At 42.4% G+C, this 16,587-nt stretch overlaps 1 protein-coding gene across 1 annotated transcript in view; it reads right to left on the bottom strand.

Moving 5' to 3' along the window:
- Positions 1 to 16,587, bottom strand: part of ZC3H15 (zinc finger CCCH-type containing 15) — a 97,654-nt gene that overhangs the window by 24,633 nt on the left and 56,434 nt on the right. Inside the window, exon 6 of the mRNA XM_053698540.1 lies at positions 5,324 to 5,503. Coding sequence (XP_053554515.1) covers positions 5,324 to 5,503 — 180 coding nt within the window. The remainder of the gene's footprint in view (positions 1 to 5,323; positions 5,504 to 16,587) is intronic.

Raw genomic sequence — 16,587 nt, 5'->3', positions numbered from 1 at the left:
GAACCCTCGCTTCGATAAGATCAAGCGTTCAATCTCCAAGCAGTCAGCTGGAGTGAAACCAGATTCGGATGTTCGAACGGACCCTGAACAAGAAGGTCTCGTCTCAAAGGTAGCTTCCAAGGTGGAGCCGATGACATATTCACCAGATCTGCATACCAAGTCCTGCGTGGCCACGCAGGAGCTATCAAGATCACCGACGCCCTCTCCTGATTGATCCTGGCTACCAGCCTGGGGATGAGAGGAAACGGCGGGAACACATAAGCTAGTTTGAAGGTCCAAGGTGCTACTAGTGCATCCACTAGAGCCGCCTTGGGATCCCTGGATCTGGACCCGTAGCAAGGAACTTTGAAGTTCTGACGAGAGGCCATCAGATCCATGTCTGGAATGCCCCACAGCTGAGTGACTTGGGCAAAGATTTCCGGATGGAGTTCCCACTCCCCCGGATGCAATGTCTGACGACTCAGAAAATCCGCTTCCCAATTTTCCACTCCTGGGATGTGGATAGCAGACAGGTGGCAGGAGTGAGACTCCGCCCATAGAATGATTTTGGTCACTTCTTCCATCGCTAGGGAACTCCTTGTTCCCCCCTGATGGTTGATGTACGCAACAGTTGTCATGTTGTCTGATTGAAACCGTATGAACTTGGCCCTCGCTAGCTGAGGCCAAGCCTTGAGAGCATTGAATATCGCTCTCAGTTCCAGAATATTTATCGGTAGAAGAGATTCTTCCCGAGACCAAAGACCCTGAGCTTTCAGGGATCCCCAGACCGCGCCCCAGCCCATCAGACTGGCGTCGGTCGTGACAATGACCCACTCTGGTCTGCGGAATGTCATCCCTTGTGACAGGTTGTCCAGGGACAGCCACCAACGGAGTGAGTCTCTGGTCCTCTGATTTACTTGTATCTTCGGAGACAAGTCTGTATAGTCCCCATTCCACTGACTGAGCATGCACAGTTGTAATGGTCTTAGATGAATGCGCGCAAAAGGAACTATGTCCATTGCCGCTACCATCAACCCGATCACTTCCATGCACTGAGCTATGGAAGGAAGAGGAACGGAATGAAGTATCCGACAAGAGTCTAGAAGTTTTGTTTTTCTGGCCTCTGTCAGAAAAATCCTCATTTCTAAGGAGTCTATTATTGTTCCCAAGAAGGGAACCCTTGTTGACGGGGATAGAGAACTCTTTTCCACGTTCACTTTCCATCCGTGAGATCTGAGAAAGGCCAGGACAATGTCCGTGTGAGCCTTTGCTTGAGGAAGGGACGACGCTTGAATCAGAATGTCGTCCAAGTAAGGTACTACAGCAATGCCCCTTGGTCTTAGCACAGCTAGAAGGGACCCTAGTACCTTTGTGAAAATCCTTGGAGCAGTGGCTAATCCGAAAGGAAGCGCCACGAACTGGTAATGTTTGTCCAGGAATGCGAACCTTAGGAACCGATGATGTTCCTTGTGGATAGGAATATGTAGATACGCATCCTTTAAATCCACCGTGGTCATGAATTGACCTTCCTGGATGGAAGGAAGAATAGTTCGAATGGTTTCCATCTTGAACGATGGAACCTTGAGAAACTTGTTTAAGATCTTGAGATCTAAGATTGGTCTGAACGTTCCCTCTTTTTTGGGAACTATGAACAGATTGGAGTAGAACCCCATCCCTTGTTCTCTTAATGGAACAGGATGAATCACTCCCATTTTTAACAGGTCTTCTACACAATGTAAGAATGCCTGTCTTTTTATGTGGTCTGAAGACAACTGAGACCTGTGGAACCTCCCCCTTGGGGGAAGTCCCTTGAATTCCAGAAGATAACCTTGGGAGACTATTTCTAGCGCCCAAGGATCCAGAACATCTCTTGCCCAAGCCTGAGCGAAGAGAGAGAGTCTGCCCCCCACCAGATCCGGTCCCGGATCGGGGGCCAACATTTCATGCTGTCTTGGTAGCAGTGGCAGGTTTCTTGGCCTGCTTTCCCTTGTTCCAGCCTTGCATTGGTCTCCAAGCTGGCTTGGCTTGAGAAGTATTACCCTCTTGCTTAGAGGACGTAGCACCTTGGGCTGGTCCGTTTCTACGAAAGGGACGAAAATTAGGTTTATTTTTTGCCTTGAAAGGCCGATCCTGAGGAAGGGCGTGGCCCTTACCCCCAGTGATATCAGAGATAATCTCTTTCAAGTCAGGGCCAAACAGCGTTTTCCCCTTGAAAGGAATGTTAAGTAGCTTGTTCTTGGAAGACGCATCAGCCGACCAAGATTTCAACCAAAGCGCTCTGCGCGCCACAATAGCAAACCCAGAATTCTTAGCCGCTAACCTAGCCAATTGCAAAGTGGCGTCTAGGGTGAAAGAATTAGCCAATTTGAGAGCATTGATTCTGTCCATAATCTCCTCAAAAGGAGGAGAATCACTATCGACCGCCTTTATCAGATCATCGAACCAGAAACATGCGGCTGTAGCGACAGGGACAATGCATGAAATTGGTTGTAGAAGGTAACCTTGCTGAACAAACATCTTTTTAAGCAAACCTTCTAATTTTTTATCCATAGGATCTTTGAAAGCACAACTATCCTCTATGGGTATAGTGGTGCGTTTGTTTAAAGTGGAAACCGCTCCCTCGACCTTGGGGACTGTCTGCCATAAGTCCTTTCTGGGGTCGACCATAGGAAACAATTTTTTAAATATGGGGGGAGGGACGAAAGGAATACCGGGCCTTTCCCATTCCTTATTAACAATGTCCGCCACCCGCTTGGGTATAGGAAAAGCTTCTGGAAGCCCCGGCACCTCTAGGAACTTGTCCATTTTACATAGTTTCTCTGGGATGACCAACTTGTCACAATCATCCAAAGTGGATAATACCTCCTTAAGCAGAATGCGGAGATGTTCCAACTTAAATTTAAATGCAATCACATCAGGTTCAGCCTGTTGAGAAATGTTCCCTGAATCAGTAATTTCTCCCTCAGACAAAACCTCCCTGGCCCCATCAGACTGGGTTAGGGGCCCTTCGGAAATATTATTATCAGCGTCGTCATGCTCTTCAGTATCTAAAACAGAGCAGCCGCGCTTACGCTGATAAGTGTTCATTTTGGCTAAAATGTTTTTGACAGAATTATCCATTACAGCCGTTAATTGTTGCATAGTAAGGAGTATTGGCGCGCTAGATGTACTAGGGGCCTCCTGAGTGGGCAAGACTCGTGTAGACGAAGGAGGGAATGATGCAGTACCATGCTTACTCCCCTCACTTGAGGAATCATCTTGGGCATCATTGTCATTATCACATAAATCACATTTATTTAAATGAATAGGAATTCTGGCTTCCCCACATTCAGAACACAGTCTATCTGGTAGTTCAGACATGTTAAACAGGCATAAACTTGATAACAAAGTACAAAAAACGTTTTAAAATAAAACCGTTACTGTCACTTTAAATTTTAAACTGAACACACTTTATTACTGCAATTGCGAAAAAACATGAAGGAATTGTTCAAAATTCACCAAATTTTCACCACAGTGTCTTAAAGTCTTAAAAGTATTGCACACCAAATTTGGAAGCTTTAACCCTTAAAATAACGGAACCGGAGCCGTTTTGAACTTTAACCCCTTTACAGTCCCTGGTATCTGCTTTGCTGAGACCCAACCAAGCCCAAAGGGGAATACGATACCAAATGACGCCTTCAGAAAGTCTTTTCTAAGTATCAGAGCTCCTCTCACATGCGACTGCATGCCATGCCTCTCAAAAACAAGTGCGCAACACCGGCGCGAAAATGAGGCTCTGCTTATGCTTTGGGAAAGCCCCTAAAGAATAAGGTGTCTAATACAGTGCCTGCCGATATTATTATATCAAAATACCCAGATAAAATGATTCCTCAAGGCTAAATATGTGTTAATAATGAATCGATTTAGCCCAGAAAAAGTCTACAGTCTTAATAAGCCCTTGTGAAGCCCTTATTTACTTGCTGAATAAACATGGCTTACCGGATCCCATAGGGAAAATGACAGCTTCCAGCATTACATCGTCTTGTTAGAATGTGTCATACCTCAAGCAGCAAGAGACTGCACACTGTTCCCCCAACTGAAGTTAATTGCTCTCAACAGTCCTGTGTGGAACAGCCATGGATTTTAGTGACGGTTGCTAAAATCATTTTCCTCATACAAACAGAAATCTTCATCTCTTTTCTGTTTCTGAGTAAATAGTACATACCAGCACTATTTCAAAATAACAAACTCTTGATTGAATAATAAAAACTACAGTTAAACACTAAAAAACTCTAAGCCATCTCCGTGGAGATGTTGCCTGTACAACGGCAAAGAGAATGACTGGGGTAGGCGGAGCCTAGGAGGGATCATGTGACCAGCTTTGCTGGGCTCTTTGCCATTTCCTGTTGGGGAAGAGAATATCCCACAAGTAAGGATGACGCCGTGGACCGGACACACCTATGTTGGAGAAATCATGCCCATAAAGTTTTATCACCAAGTACCTCAGAAAAAACGATTAACATGCCAGTAAACGTTTTTAAAAATGAAAGTTATGAAGTGTTATTAATAAGCCTGCTGCTAGTCGCTTTCACTGCAGTGCAGGCTAAAATATTACTTTAATATAGACAGTATTTTCTTAGTGAAATTCCATTCCCCAGAAATACCTCAGAGTATACATACATACATATCAGCCTGATACCAGTCGCTACTACTGCATTTAAGGCTGCACTTACATTACATCGGTATTAGCAGTATTTTCTCAGTCAATTCCATTCCTCAGAAAATAATTTACTGCACATACCTCCTTGCAGGTGGGCCCTGCCTGCTATCCCCTGTTCTGAAGTTACCTCACTCCTCAGAATGGCCGAGAACAGCAAGTGGATCTTAGTTACGACCGCTAAGATCATAGACAAACTCAGGTAGATTCTTCTTCTAATGCTGCCTGAGAAAAAACAACACACTCCGGTGCCGTTTAAAATAAACTTTTGATTGAAGAAATAAAAACTAAGTTTAACACACCACAGTCCTCTCACACGTCCTATCTATTAGTTAGGTGCAAGAGAATGACTGGGTATGACGTAGAGGGGAGGAGCTATATAGCAGCTCTGCTTGGGTGATCCTCTTGCACTTCCTGTTAGGGAGGAGATATAATCCCATAAGTAATGGATGACCCGTGGACTGACTACACTTAACAGGAGAAAAGAGAGCTAATTTTAGCTGGGTGGTCAATAAAATCAGATGGGTGGCGTTTCTGCTAAATAGGTCCTGGGAGGAACACTGAGGCGGCACTAAACACAATATGTAAGACAAAGGCAAAAACAGAGGTCATATAAAATAAATCCAAATGTTTCACACTGTTACATACCTCTCTTTCTATTAAGTCTTCCAATGAAATTTCTTCCTCCTTCTCTTCTTTCTTTTTATCTTTTTTAAGCACAAATCCAGCAGGGAGTGCATGGCGGTACATGCAGACATCACCTCCTGGGCAAACCCAAAACCATCCATACTTGTTGTTTTCAATTGCTTCAAGGAAATATCTGCAAACCTGTTAAACAAATTCTAAATTTGAATCCCACATTAAGAATTATGACCCAGACAACGCTTAGTAGCTAAGAAATTACAATTTTAATATCCCTGGTTTACTGAATTTTCACCTGTAATTTTGTAATTTAAAGGGACAGGAAACCCCAAAAATTTATTCCATGATTCAGATAGAACATACAATTTTAAACAACTTTCTAATTTACTTCTATTATCAAATTTGCTTCATTCTCTTGTTATTCTTTGCTGAATGAACAGCATTGCAATACTGGCATCTAGCTGAAAACATCTAGTTAGCCAATCACAAGAGACAAATGTGTGCAGGCACCAATCAGCAGCTAGATACCACTAGCGTAGGATATGTGCATATTCTTTTTCAACATGGGATACCAAGAGAACAAAGCACATTTGAATATAGAAGTGAATTAAAAAGAGTCTTAATAATTACCTGCTCGGTCTAAATCATTCAAGATTAATTTTGAGTTTCCTATCCCTTTAAGCACTTTATATTAGAGAACACAATTTAAACTACTCTAGAATGGTTAGTACTCACTATGCTATTTCTTTCCCTCCTGTTGCTGCAGCCCTCTTTAAAGCCGCGTTCCAATTTTAACCTTTGAAATGTTGTCCGATGGTGAGCTCCACCTCTATGTACTGGGCGCCACCATCTTGGAGCGCAAGTATTCTCACACTGTGACAGAAACATTTTGCATTTACATATTAATTAGGTAGTCAACTTCTTTACAGCTGTATAATGTGCCTCAGGTTAGAGAGTGTATGATACAAAGCTGGAGCTGTACATTTTTGCAGTGACTGCATTGCTCTATAAGTATTGTTGAGTGTTTGTTTGTTTTTTTAAATACATTATGTGTAACTGTAAAAATGCAAAAAAACTAAAGCGCATGATGTATCATGCACGCTAGCTCCAAGCACATTGTACAGCTGTAAAAAACAGACAATATTACTGATCTGTGAGTGTGCACTGCTTCTGTCACGGGCTGTGAGAAAACCTTGAGCTCCAAGATCGCGGCATCCAGTATGAAGAGGAGCAGCTTCAGCATCTGCGCGGAAGCAACATTTTTAAAAAGCAAGGATTGTTTGGCCAATTGCAGCCACATTAACAGCGTCATTCACAATAAATGGTTTCTGCTGCATAACAGAGTTGCACTGCACCACAGGCAACACCTCCATCTTGCCTCTGTCAATAAGCACACTCTTAGCATAAGTAATAGATTTACATTATTTTGAACTGTCACTTTAAGTATCAAACATGAAAAAATGAAAGGTTTAAAAGAAAATCTAATTGCATTTATGATGTATTAGTCTTTTAAATGTGCTATAATATTATCCTAACATACTTCACCTTAATAATTTACTGTTATTACAAATATCACATTATCTGCCTTACATAGTGCACTTAAAGGGACAATGTACACAGGTGACTAGCGGATAAAAGCTCATTGTATTCAAATACTTTTAAATGAGTTGGGCCTTCTTTCCTAACATCCACTCAAAGGTCAATTTCTGCTGCCGTCTCTTGTTTAGATATAGCCAATAATGCAGTATTCTAGGTGATGGTTTCAACAGGCAGCAGTAGCTATTTCAGATGACAAAAAAAGGTAAATAAATTATTTTTTTAAACAATTAATACAATCCAGCAGGTAAATGGACCACTGGTGACAAAAAAAGTAAGAACATTTTATAGTACAATGTCCCTTTAAACCCCTACAGTGTGCAACGTACTGGCATAGCACATTAAAGCTCATTGGGACAAATTCATGTATTAATAAAACATAATTTATGCTTACCTGATAAATTCCTTTCTTCTGTAGTGTGATCAGTCCACGGGTCATCATTACTTCTGGGATATTACTCCTCCCCAACAGGAAGTGCAAGAGGATTCACCCAGCAGAGCTGCATATAGCTCCTCCCCTCTACGTCACTCCCAGTCATTCGACCAAGGACCAACGAGAAAGGAAAAGCCAAGGGTGAAGTGGTGACTGGAGTATAAATTAAAAAATATTTACCTGCCTTAAAAACAGGGCGGGCCGTGGACTGATCACACTACAGAAGAAAGGAATTTATCAGGTAAGCATAAATTATGTTTTCTTCTGTTAAGTGTGATCAGTCCACGGGTCATCATTACTTCTGGGATACCAATACCAAAGCAAAAGTACACGGAAGACGGGAGGGATAGGCAGGCTCTTTATACAGAAGGAACCACTGCCTGAAGAACCTTTCTCCCAAAAATAGCCTCCGATGAAGCAAAAGTGTCAAATTTGTAAAATTTGGAAAAAGTATGAAGCGAAGACCAAGTTGCAGCCTTGCAAATCTGTTCAACAGAGGCCTCATTCTTGAAGGCCCAAGTGGAAGCCACAGCTCTAGTAGAATGAGCTGTAATTCTTTCAGGAGGCTGCTGTCCAGCAGTCTCATAAGCTAAACGAATTATGCTACGAAGCCAAAAAGAAAGAGAGGTAGCGGAAGCTTTTTGACCTCTCCTCTGCCCAGAGTAAATGACAAACAGAGAAGACGTTTGTCGAAATTCCTTAGTTGCCTGTAAGTAAAATTTTAGAGCACGGACTACATCCAGGTTGTGCAGTAGACGTTCCTTCTTTGAAGAAGGATTTGGGCATAAAGAAGGAACAACAATCTCTTGATTGATATTCCTGTTAGTAACTACCTTAGGTAAGAACCCAGGTTTAGTACGCAGGACTACCTTATCCGAATGAAAAATCAAATAAGGAGAATCACAATGTAAGGCTGATAATTCAGAGACTCTTCGAGCCGAGGAAATAGCCATTAAAAATAGAACTTTCCAAGATAACAACTTTATATCAATGGAATGAAGGGGTTCAAACGGAACGCCCTGTAAAACATTAAGAACAAGGTTTAAACTCCATGGTGGAGCAACAGTTTTAAACACAGGCTTAATCCTGGCCAAAGCCTGACAAAAAGCCTGGACGTCAGGAACTTCTGACAGACGTTTGTGTAACAGAATGGACAGAGCTGAGATCTGTCCCTTTAAAGAACTAGCAGATAAACCCTTTTCTAAACCTTCTTGTAGAAAAGACAATATCCTAGGAATCCTAACCTTACTCCAAGAGTAACCTTTGGATTCACACCAATATAGGTATTTACGCCATATCTTATGGTAAATCTTTCTGGTAACAGGTTTCCTAGCCTGTATTAAGGTATCAATAACTGACTCAGAAAACCCACGTCTTGATAAAATCAAGCGTTCAATTTCCAAGCAGTCAGCTTCAGAGAAGTTAGATTTTGATGTTTGAAGGGACCCTGTAATAGAAGGTCCTGTTTCAGAGGTAGAGACCAAGGTGGACAGGATGACATGTCCACCAGGTCTGCATACCAAGTCCTGCGTGGCCACGCAGGTGCTATTAGAATCACTGATGCTCTCTCTTGTTTGATTCTGGCAATCAATCGAGGAAGCAACGGGAAGGGTGGAAACACGTAAGCCATCCTGAAGTCCCAAGGTGCTGTCAGAGCATCTATCAGGACTGCTCCTGGATCCCTGGATCTGGACCCGTAACGAGGAAGCTTGGCGTTCTGTCGAGACGCCATGAGATCTATCTCTGGTTTGCCCCAACGTCGAAGTATTTGGGCAAAGACCTCCGGATGAAGTTCCCACTCCCCCGGATGAAAAGTCTGACGACTTAAGAAATCCGCCTCCCAGTTCTCCACTCCCGGGATGTGGATTGCTGACAGGTGGCAAGAGTGAGACTCTGCCCAGCGAATTATCTTTGATACTTCCATCATAGCTAGGGAGCTTCTTGTCCCTCCCTGATGGTTGATGTAAGCTACAGTCGTGATGTTGTCCGACTGAAACCTGATGAACCCCCGAGTTGTCAACTGGGGCCAAGCCAGGAGGGCATTGAGAACTGCTCTCAATTCCAGAATGTTTATTGGCAGGAGACTCTCCTCCTGACTCCATTGTCCCTGAGCCTTCAGAGAATTCCAGACGGCACCCCAACCTAGAAGGCTGGCGTCTGTTGTTACAATTGTCCAGTCTGGTCTGCTGAATGGCATCCCCCTGGACAGATGTGGCCGAGAAAGCCACCATAGAAGAGAATTTCTGGTCTCTTGATCCAGATTCAGAGAAGGGGATAAGTCTGAGTAATCCCCATTCCACTGACTTAGCATGCACAGTTGCAGTGGTCTGAGGTGTAAGCGTGCAAAGGGTACTATGTCCATTGCCGCTACCATTAAGCCGATTACCTCCATGCATTGAGCCACTGACGGGTGTTGAATGGAATGAAGGGTGCGGCAAGCACTTTGAAGTCTTGTTAGCCTGTCCTCTGTCAGGTAAATATTCATTTCTACAGAATCTATAAGAGTCCCCAGGAAGGGAACTCTTGTGAGTGGAACGAGTGAACTTTTCTTTTCGTTCACCTTCCATCCATGTGACCTTAGAAATGCCAGCACTAACTCTGTATGAGACTTGGCAGTTTGAAAGCTTGTATCAGAATGTCGTCTAGGTATGGAGCTACCGAGATTCCCCCGCGGTCTTAGTACCGCCAGAAGAGCACCCAGAACCTTTGTGAAGATTCTTGGAGCTGTAGCCAATCCGAATGTTAGAGCCACAAACTGGTAATGCCTGTCTAGGAAGGCAAACCTTAGGTACCGATAATGATCTTTGTGAATCGGTATGTGAAGGTAAGCATCTTTTAAATCTACAGTGGTCATGTACTGACCTTCTTGGAACATAGGTAAAATTGTCCGAATAGTCTCCATCTTGAACGATGGAACTCTTAGGAATTTGTTTAGGATCTTTAAGTCCAGGATTGGTCTGAAAGTTCCCTCTTTTTTGGGAACCACAAACAGATTTGAGTAAAACCCCTGTCCCTGTTCTGATCGTGGAACTGGATGGATTACTCCCATTAACAAGAGCTCTTGTACGCAGCGTAGAAACGCCTCTTTCTTTGTCTGGATTGTTGACAATCTTGACAGATGAAATCTCTCTCTTGGAGGAGAGTGTTTGAAGTCCAGAAGGTATCCCTGAGATATTATCTCTAGCGCCCAGGGATCCTGAACATCTCTTGCCCAAGCCTGGGCGAAGAAAGTCTGCCCCCCACTAGATCCGATCCCGGATCGGGGGCCCTCAATTCATGCTGTTTTAGGGGCAGCAGCAGGTTTCCTAGTCTGCTTGCCCTTGTTCCAGGACTGGTTAGGTTTCCAGCCTTGTCTGTAGCGAGCAACAGCTCCTTCCTGTTTTGGTGCAGAGGAAGTTGATGCTGCTCCTGCTTTGAAATTACGAAAGGAACGAAAATTAGACTGTCTAGTCTTGGCTTTGTCCTGAGGCAGGGCATGGCCTTTACCTCCTGTAATGTCAGCGATAATCTCTTTCAACCCGGGCCCGAATAAGGTCTGCCCTTTGAAAGGTATATTAAGCAATTTAGACTTAGAAGTAACATCAGCTGACCAGGATTTTAGCCACAGCGCCCTGCGTGCCTGAATGGCGAATCCTGAATTCTTCGCCGTAAGTTTAGTAAGATGTACTACGGCCTCCGAAATGAATGAATTAGCTAGTTTAAGGACTCTAAGCCTGTCCGTAATGTCGTCCAGAGTAGCTGAACCAATGTTCTCTTCCAGAGACTCAATCCAGAATGCCGCTGCAGCCGTGATCGGCGCAATGCATGCAAGGGGTTGCAATATAAAACCTTGTTGAACAAACATTTTCTTAAGGTAACCCTCTAACTTTTTATCCATTGGATCTGAAAAAGCACAGCTATCCTCCACCGGGATAGTGGTACGCTTAGCTAAGGTAGAAACTGCTCCCTCCACCTTAGGGACCGTTTGCCATAAGTCCCTTGTGGTGGCGTCTATTGGAAACATTTTTCTAAATATCGGAGGGGGTGAGAACGGCACACCGGGTCTATCCCACTCCTTAGTAACAATTTCAGTAAGTCTCTTAGGTATAGGAAAAACCTCAGTACTCGTCGGTACCGCAAAATATTTATCCAACCTACACATTTTCTCTGGTATTGCAACTGTGTTACAATCATTCAGAGCCGCTAACACCTCCCCTAGTAATACACAGAGGTTTTCCAGTTTAAATTTAAAATTTGAAATATCTGAATCCAGTCTGTTTGGATCAGAACCGTCACCCACAGAATGAAGTTCTCCGTCCTCATGTTCTGCCACCTGTGACGCAGTGTCTGACATGGCCCTAATATTATCAGCGCACTCTGTTCTCACCCCAGAGTGATCACGCTTACCTCTTAGTTCTGGTAATTTAGCCAAAACCTCAGTCATAACAGTAGCCATATCCTGTAATGTGATTTGTAATGGCCGCCCAGATGTACTCGGCGCTACAATATCACGCACCTCCCTCTGAGCGGGAGATGTAGGTACTGACACGTGAGGCGAGTTAGTCGGCATAACTCTCCCCTCGTTGTTTGGTGAAATTTGTTCAATTTGTACAGATTGATTTTTTTTTAAAGTAGCATCAATACAGTTAGTACATAAATTTCTATTGGGCTCCACTTTGGCATTGCAACAAATGACACAGGTATCATCCTCTGAATCAGACATGTTTAACACACTAGCAAATAAACTTGCAACTTGGAAATACAATTCAATTAGAATAATATTAAAACGTACTGTGCCTTTAAGAAGCACAGAAGATCTATGACAGTTGAAAATTAATAAATTGAAACAGTTATAGCCTCAATCCTTGTAAACAACACAACTTTAGCAAAGGTTTAATCCCATTAGCAAAGATAACAAATTCTGAACGCAGGAAACAAATTACAGAATAAACATTTTTTATCTCAGTCAAACTATAATTCTCACAGCTCTGCTGAGAGAAATTACCTCCCTCAAAATAAGTTTTGAAGACCCCTGAGCTCTGTAGAGATGAACCGGATCATGCAGGGAATACAATGAGTTGCTGACTGAAATATTTGATGCATAGTAAAAGCGCCAAAAAACGGCCCCTCCCCCTCACACACAGGAACAGAAACTGTCAGAAATCAGATTAAGCAACTGCCAAGTGGAAAAATAGTGCCCAAACATTTATTCACTCAGTACCTCAGCAAATGAAAACGATTTTACATTCCAGCAAAAACGTTAAATATAATCTCTAGTTATTAAACAGCTTTATGTATTTCTTACAGTGTAATTCTAGTGAAGTACCATTCCCCAGAATACTGAAGTGTAAAGTATACATACATGACATTATATCGGTATGGCAGGATTTTCTCATCAATTCCATTGTCAGAAAATAAAAACTGCTACATACCTCTATGCAGATTCATCTGCCCGCTGTCCCCTGATCTGAAGTTTACCTCTCCTCAGATGGCCGAGAAACAGCAATATGATCTTAACTACTCCGGCTAAAATCATAACAAAAACTCTGGTAGATTCTTCTTCAAACTCTGCCAGAGAGATAATAACACACTCCGGTGCTATTTTAAAATAACAAACTTTTGATTGAAGATATAAAACTAAGTATAATCACCATAGTCCTCTCACACATCCTATCTAGTCGTTGGGTGCAAGAGAATGACTGGGAGTGACGTAGAGGGGAGGAGCTATATGCAGCTCTGCTGGGTGAATCCTCTTGCACTTCCTGTTGGGGAGGAGTAATATCCCAGAAGTAATGATGACCCGTGGACTGATCACACTTAACAGAAGAAAAAGCCTGCAGCACACCATGCCTATACTATAAATATTAATCCCCGCCTTGTGTGCACAAAACATTTTTAATTGCATGAATTATTGGCATTATACGTTTATCTATCCCTAGCCAAGTATATTTGTGATCACATATAGTATTACAATCATAGGAGGATGAGATATATATATATATATATATATATATATTACACATACATATATATATACACACACACACACACACACACTGTATCTCACAAAACTGAGTAGAACCCTCACATTTTTGTAAATATTTTATTATATATTTTCATGTGACAACACTGAAGAAATGACACTTTGCTACAATGTAAAGTAGTGAGTGTACAGCCTGTATAACAGTGTAAATTTGCTATCCCCTCAAAATAACAACACAGCCATTAATGTCTAAACCGTTGGCAACAAAAGTTAGTACACCCCTAAGTGGAAATGTCCAAATTGAGCCCAAAGTGTCAATATTGTGTGTGGCCACCATTATTTTTCAGCACTGCCTTAACCCTCTTGGGCATGGAGTTCACTAGAGCTTCACAGGTTGCCACTGGAGTCCTCTTCCACTCCTCCATGACGACATCACAGAGCTGGTGGATGTTAGAGACACTGTGCTCCCCACATTCCGTTTGAGGATGCCCCAAAGATACTCAATAGTGTTTAGGTCTGAAGACATGCTTGGCCAGTCCATCACCTTTACCCTCAGCTTCTTTAGCAATGCAGTAGTCGTCTTGGAGGGGTGTTTGGGGTCGTTCTGTTGGAATACTGCCCTGCGGCCCAGTCTCCGAAGGGAGAGGATCATGCTCTGCTTCAGTATGTCACAGTACATGTTGGCATTCATGGTTCCCTCAATGAACTGTAGCTCCCCAGTGCCGGCAGCACTCATGCAGGCCCAGACCATGACACTCCCACCACCATGCTTGACTGTAGGCAAGACACACTTGTCTTTGTACTTCTCATCTGGTTTCCGCCACACAAGCTTGACACCATCTGAACCAAATAAGTTTATCTTGGTCTCATTGGACCACAGGACATGGTTCCAGTAATCCATGTCCTTAGTCTACTTGTCTCCAGCAAACTGTTTGCAGGCTTTCTTGTGCATCATCTTTAGAAGAGGCTTCCATCTGGGATGACAGCCATGCAGACCAATTTGATGCAGTGTGCGGCGTATGGTCTGAGCACTGACAGGCTGACCCCCCCCACCGCTTCAACCTCTGCAGCAATGCTGGCAGCACTCATACGTCTATTTCCCAAAGACAACCTCTGGATAGGACGCTGAGCACGTGCACTCAACTTATTTGGCCGACCATGGCGAGGCCTGTACTGAGTGGAACCTGTCCTGTGAAACCGCTGTATGGTCTTGCCCACCGTGCTGCAGCTTAGCTTCAGGGTCTTGGCAATCTTCTTATAGCTTAGGCCATCTTTATGTAGAGCAACAATTCTTTTTTCAGATCCTCAGAGAGTTATTTGCCATGAGGTGCCATGTTGAACTTCCAGTGACCAGTATGAGAGAGTGTGAGAGCGATAACACCAAATTCAACACACCTGCTCCCCATTCACACCTGATACCTTGCATCACTAACGAGTCACATGACACCGGGGAGGGAAAATGGCTAATTGGACCCACTTAGGGGTGAACTCACTTTTGTTGCCAACGGTTTAGACATTAACGGCTGTGTGCCGAGTTATTTTGAGGTGACAGCAAATTGACACTGTTATACAGGCTGTCCACTCACTACTTTACATTGTAGCAAAGTGCCATTTCTTCAGTGTTGTCACATGAAAAGATAATTCTAAAAACAAAACAAGGAGAGAGGCGCCGTATGTGTGAATCTGTGGCGGCACTCCAATGTGCCAATAGAGACAGGCTGGTTTTCACAGCAGACCAGCTAGCTGTACAAGGCAGTATCAGGAATCCCTGGAGGAGCAAGGTCCACAGGTAGCGTAGAATAATGCACTCAGCAATGAAGATGTGTAATTAAAAATAGATTTAATACGCAATAAAAACAATTTAAAAACAACAGTTCATGCCGTATTGTGCACAAACATATCATGCAATGCGTTTCACGGTCAACACCGTTTCATCAGGCATGTATTCTGTTCAAAATTCAACCCTTAAATAAGGCTATGCTACCTACTCACACCCACTCCAATGAACAAACAAACCAATCAGTATGCCCTTTGTCTAATTGGTAATTAAATTGTAGCACCAGGATAACTCATATGTGAATATACATAGAAACTAGCTGATTATAGAAACATATATACCCCAAAGTGCAAATGAGTAACTAAATGTACCCATATAGTGCAAGCATAAATATATAGCCCAAATCTACCCATTGATAAAGTGTACTTAGATACACAGACTGTTGAATGTGAAACTGAAGGAATATAAAATGACTAAACACAATCATTAGCTCTCTCTAACTGAATGATTCTCCTTTTAATTTGTTACGATTTGTTAATACATTATCATTGGATAAACTGGCTAGTATTCAATGATCCTGAATAAATGTGTGGAGACCTGATGTTCAAATATACATCTAGAATGGTGATAAAAATGTTTTAAAACAAAAAACAGAACTCGACATAAGTTTGGCGAAAACAGACGATATTGGAGGCTTCTGATTGGTTGAACTAACTTCTGGGATTTAACCAATGGCAGGGGCAGTGTCAGTGCACACCTTTTACGTGTTTATGAAGCTTTGACAAACCCTTCTTACGCTGGGAGTCAGATGACCTTATTACGTTACAAACGTCTAATACCAAGGGGGTCACCCTTTTAGGACCAATAGACTGAACTAGTGTCAATGCGTGATTGGAGAAAAATAGCCGATAATGGGGGCCATCTGACTGGTGAAGATAATAACCAATAACACTATATCGGGACACATACTGTGTGACGCTTGATATACTCATATGGACCAATGATGTAGAGAGGATAAAATGATACAGCTATGTCACCAACATCTGTGACAGGGGGCCCAATGAAAAGGTGATAAACAGATTGATCACCATTTATATGTATACATACACACATACATTATGATAGATTTGGCTTGTATCTTTGTTCTATCATTTAGGTTGTTCTACTTCAATTACATTTATTATAAATTGTATTATGCACTCATTTATTTTTATAATTATCAGTTTAGGTTGGACACATATGTTTATTCACATAATTATATATACGATCATCATTAGTATTTATGATCAGTCCTTGTCAGTTGGATATTGATATTATTTACATCTATGACAATTTGTCATGTGTGTATATATATATATATATACATATATATATATATATATATACATACACACATATACATATACACACACACACACATTGTTTCACCATCATTGTAGTCGATGTATTAGCTCACTTATGTACTATATGATATTTATACTACACTTATGTAGTATTTGATT

The sequence above is a fragment of the Bombina bombina genome, chromosome 1, assembly GCF_027579735.1.
Source record: "Bombina bombina isolate aBomBom1 chromosome 1, aBomBom1.pri, whole genome shotgun sequence".
In the NCBI taxonomy this organism is placed as follows: Eukaryota; Metazoa; Chordata; class Amphibia; order Anura; family Bombinatoridae; genus Bombina; species Bombina bombina.
This window is presented reverse-complemented; position numbering and strand designations above follow the sequence as displayed.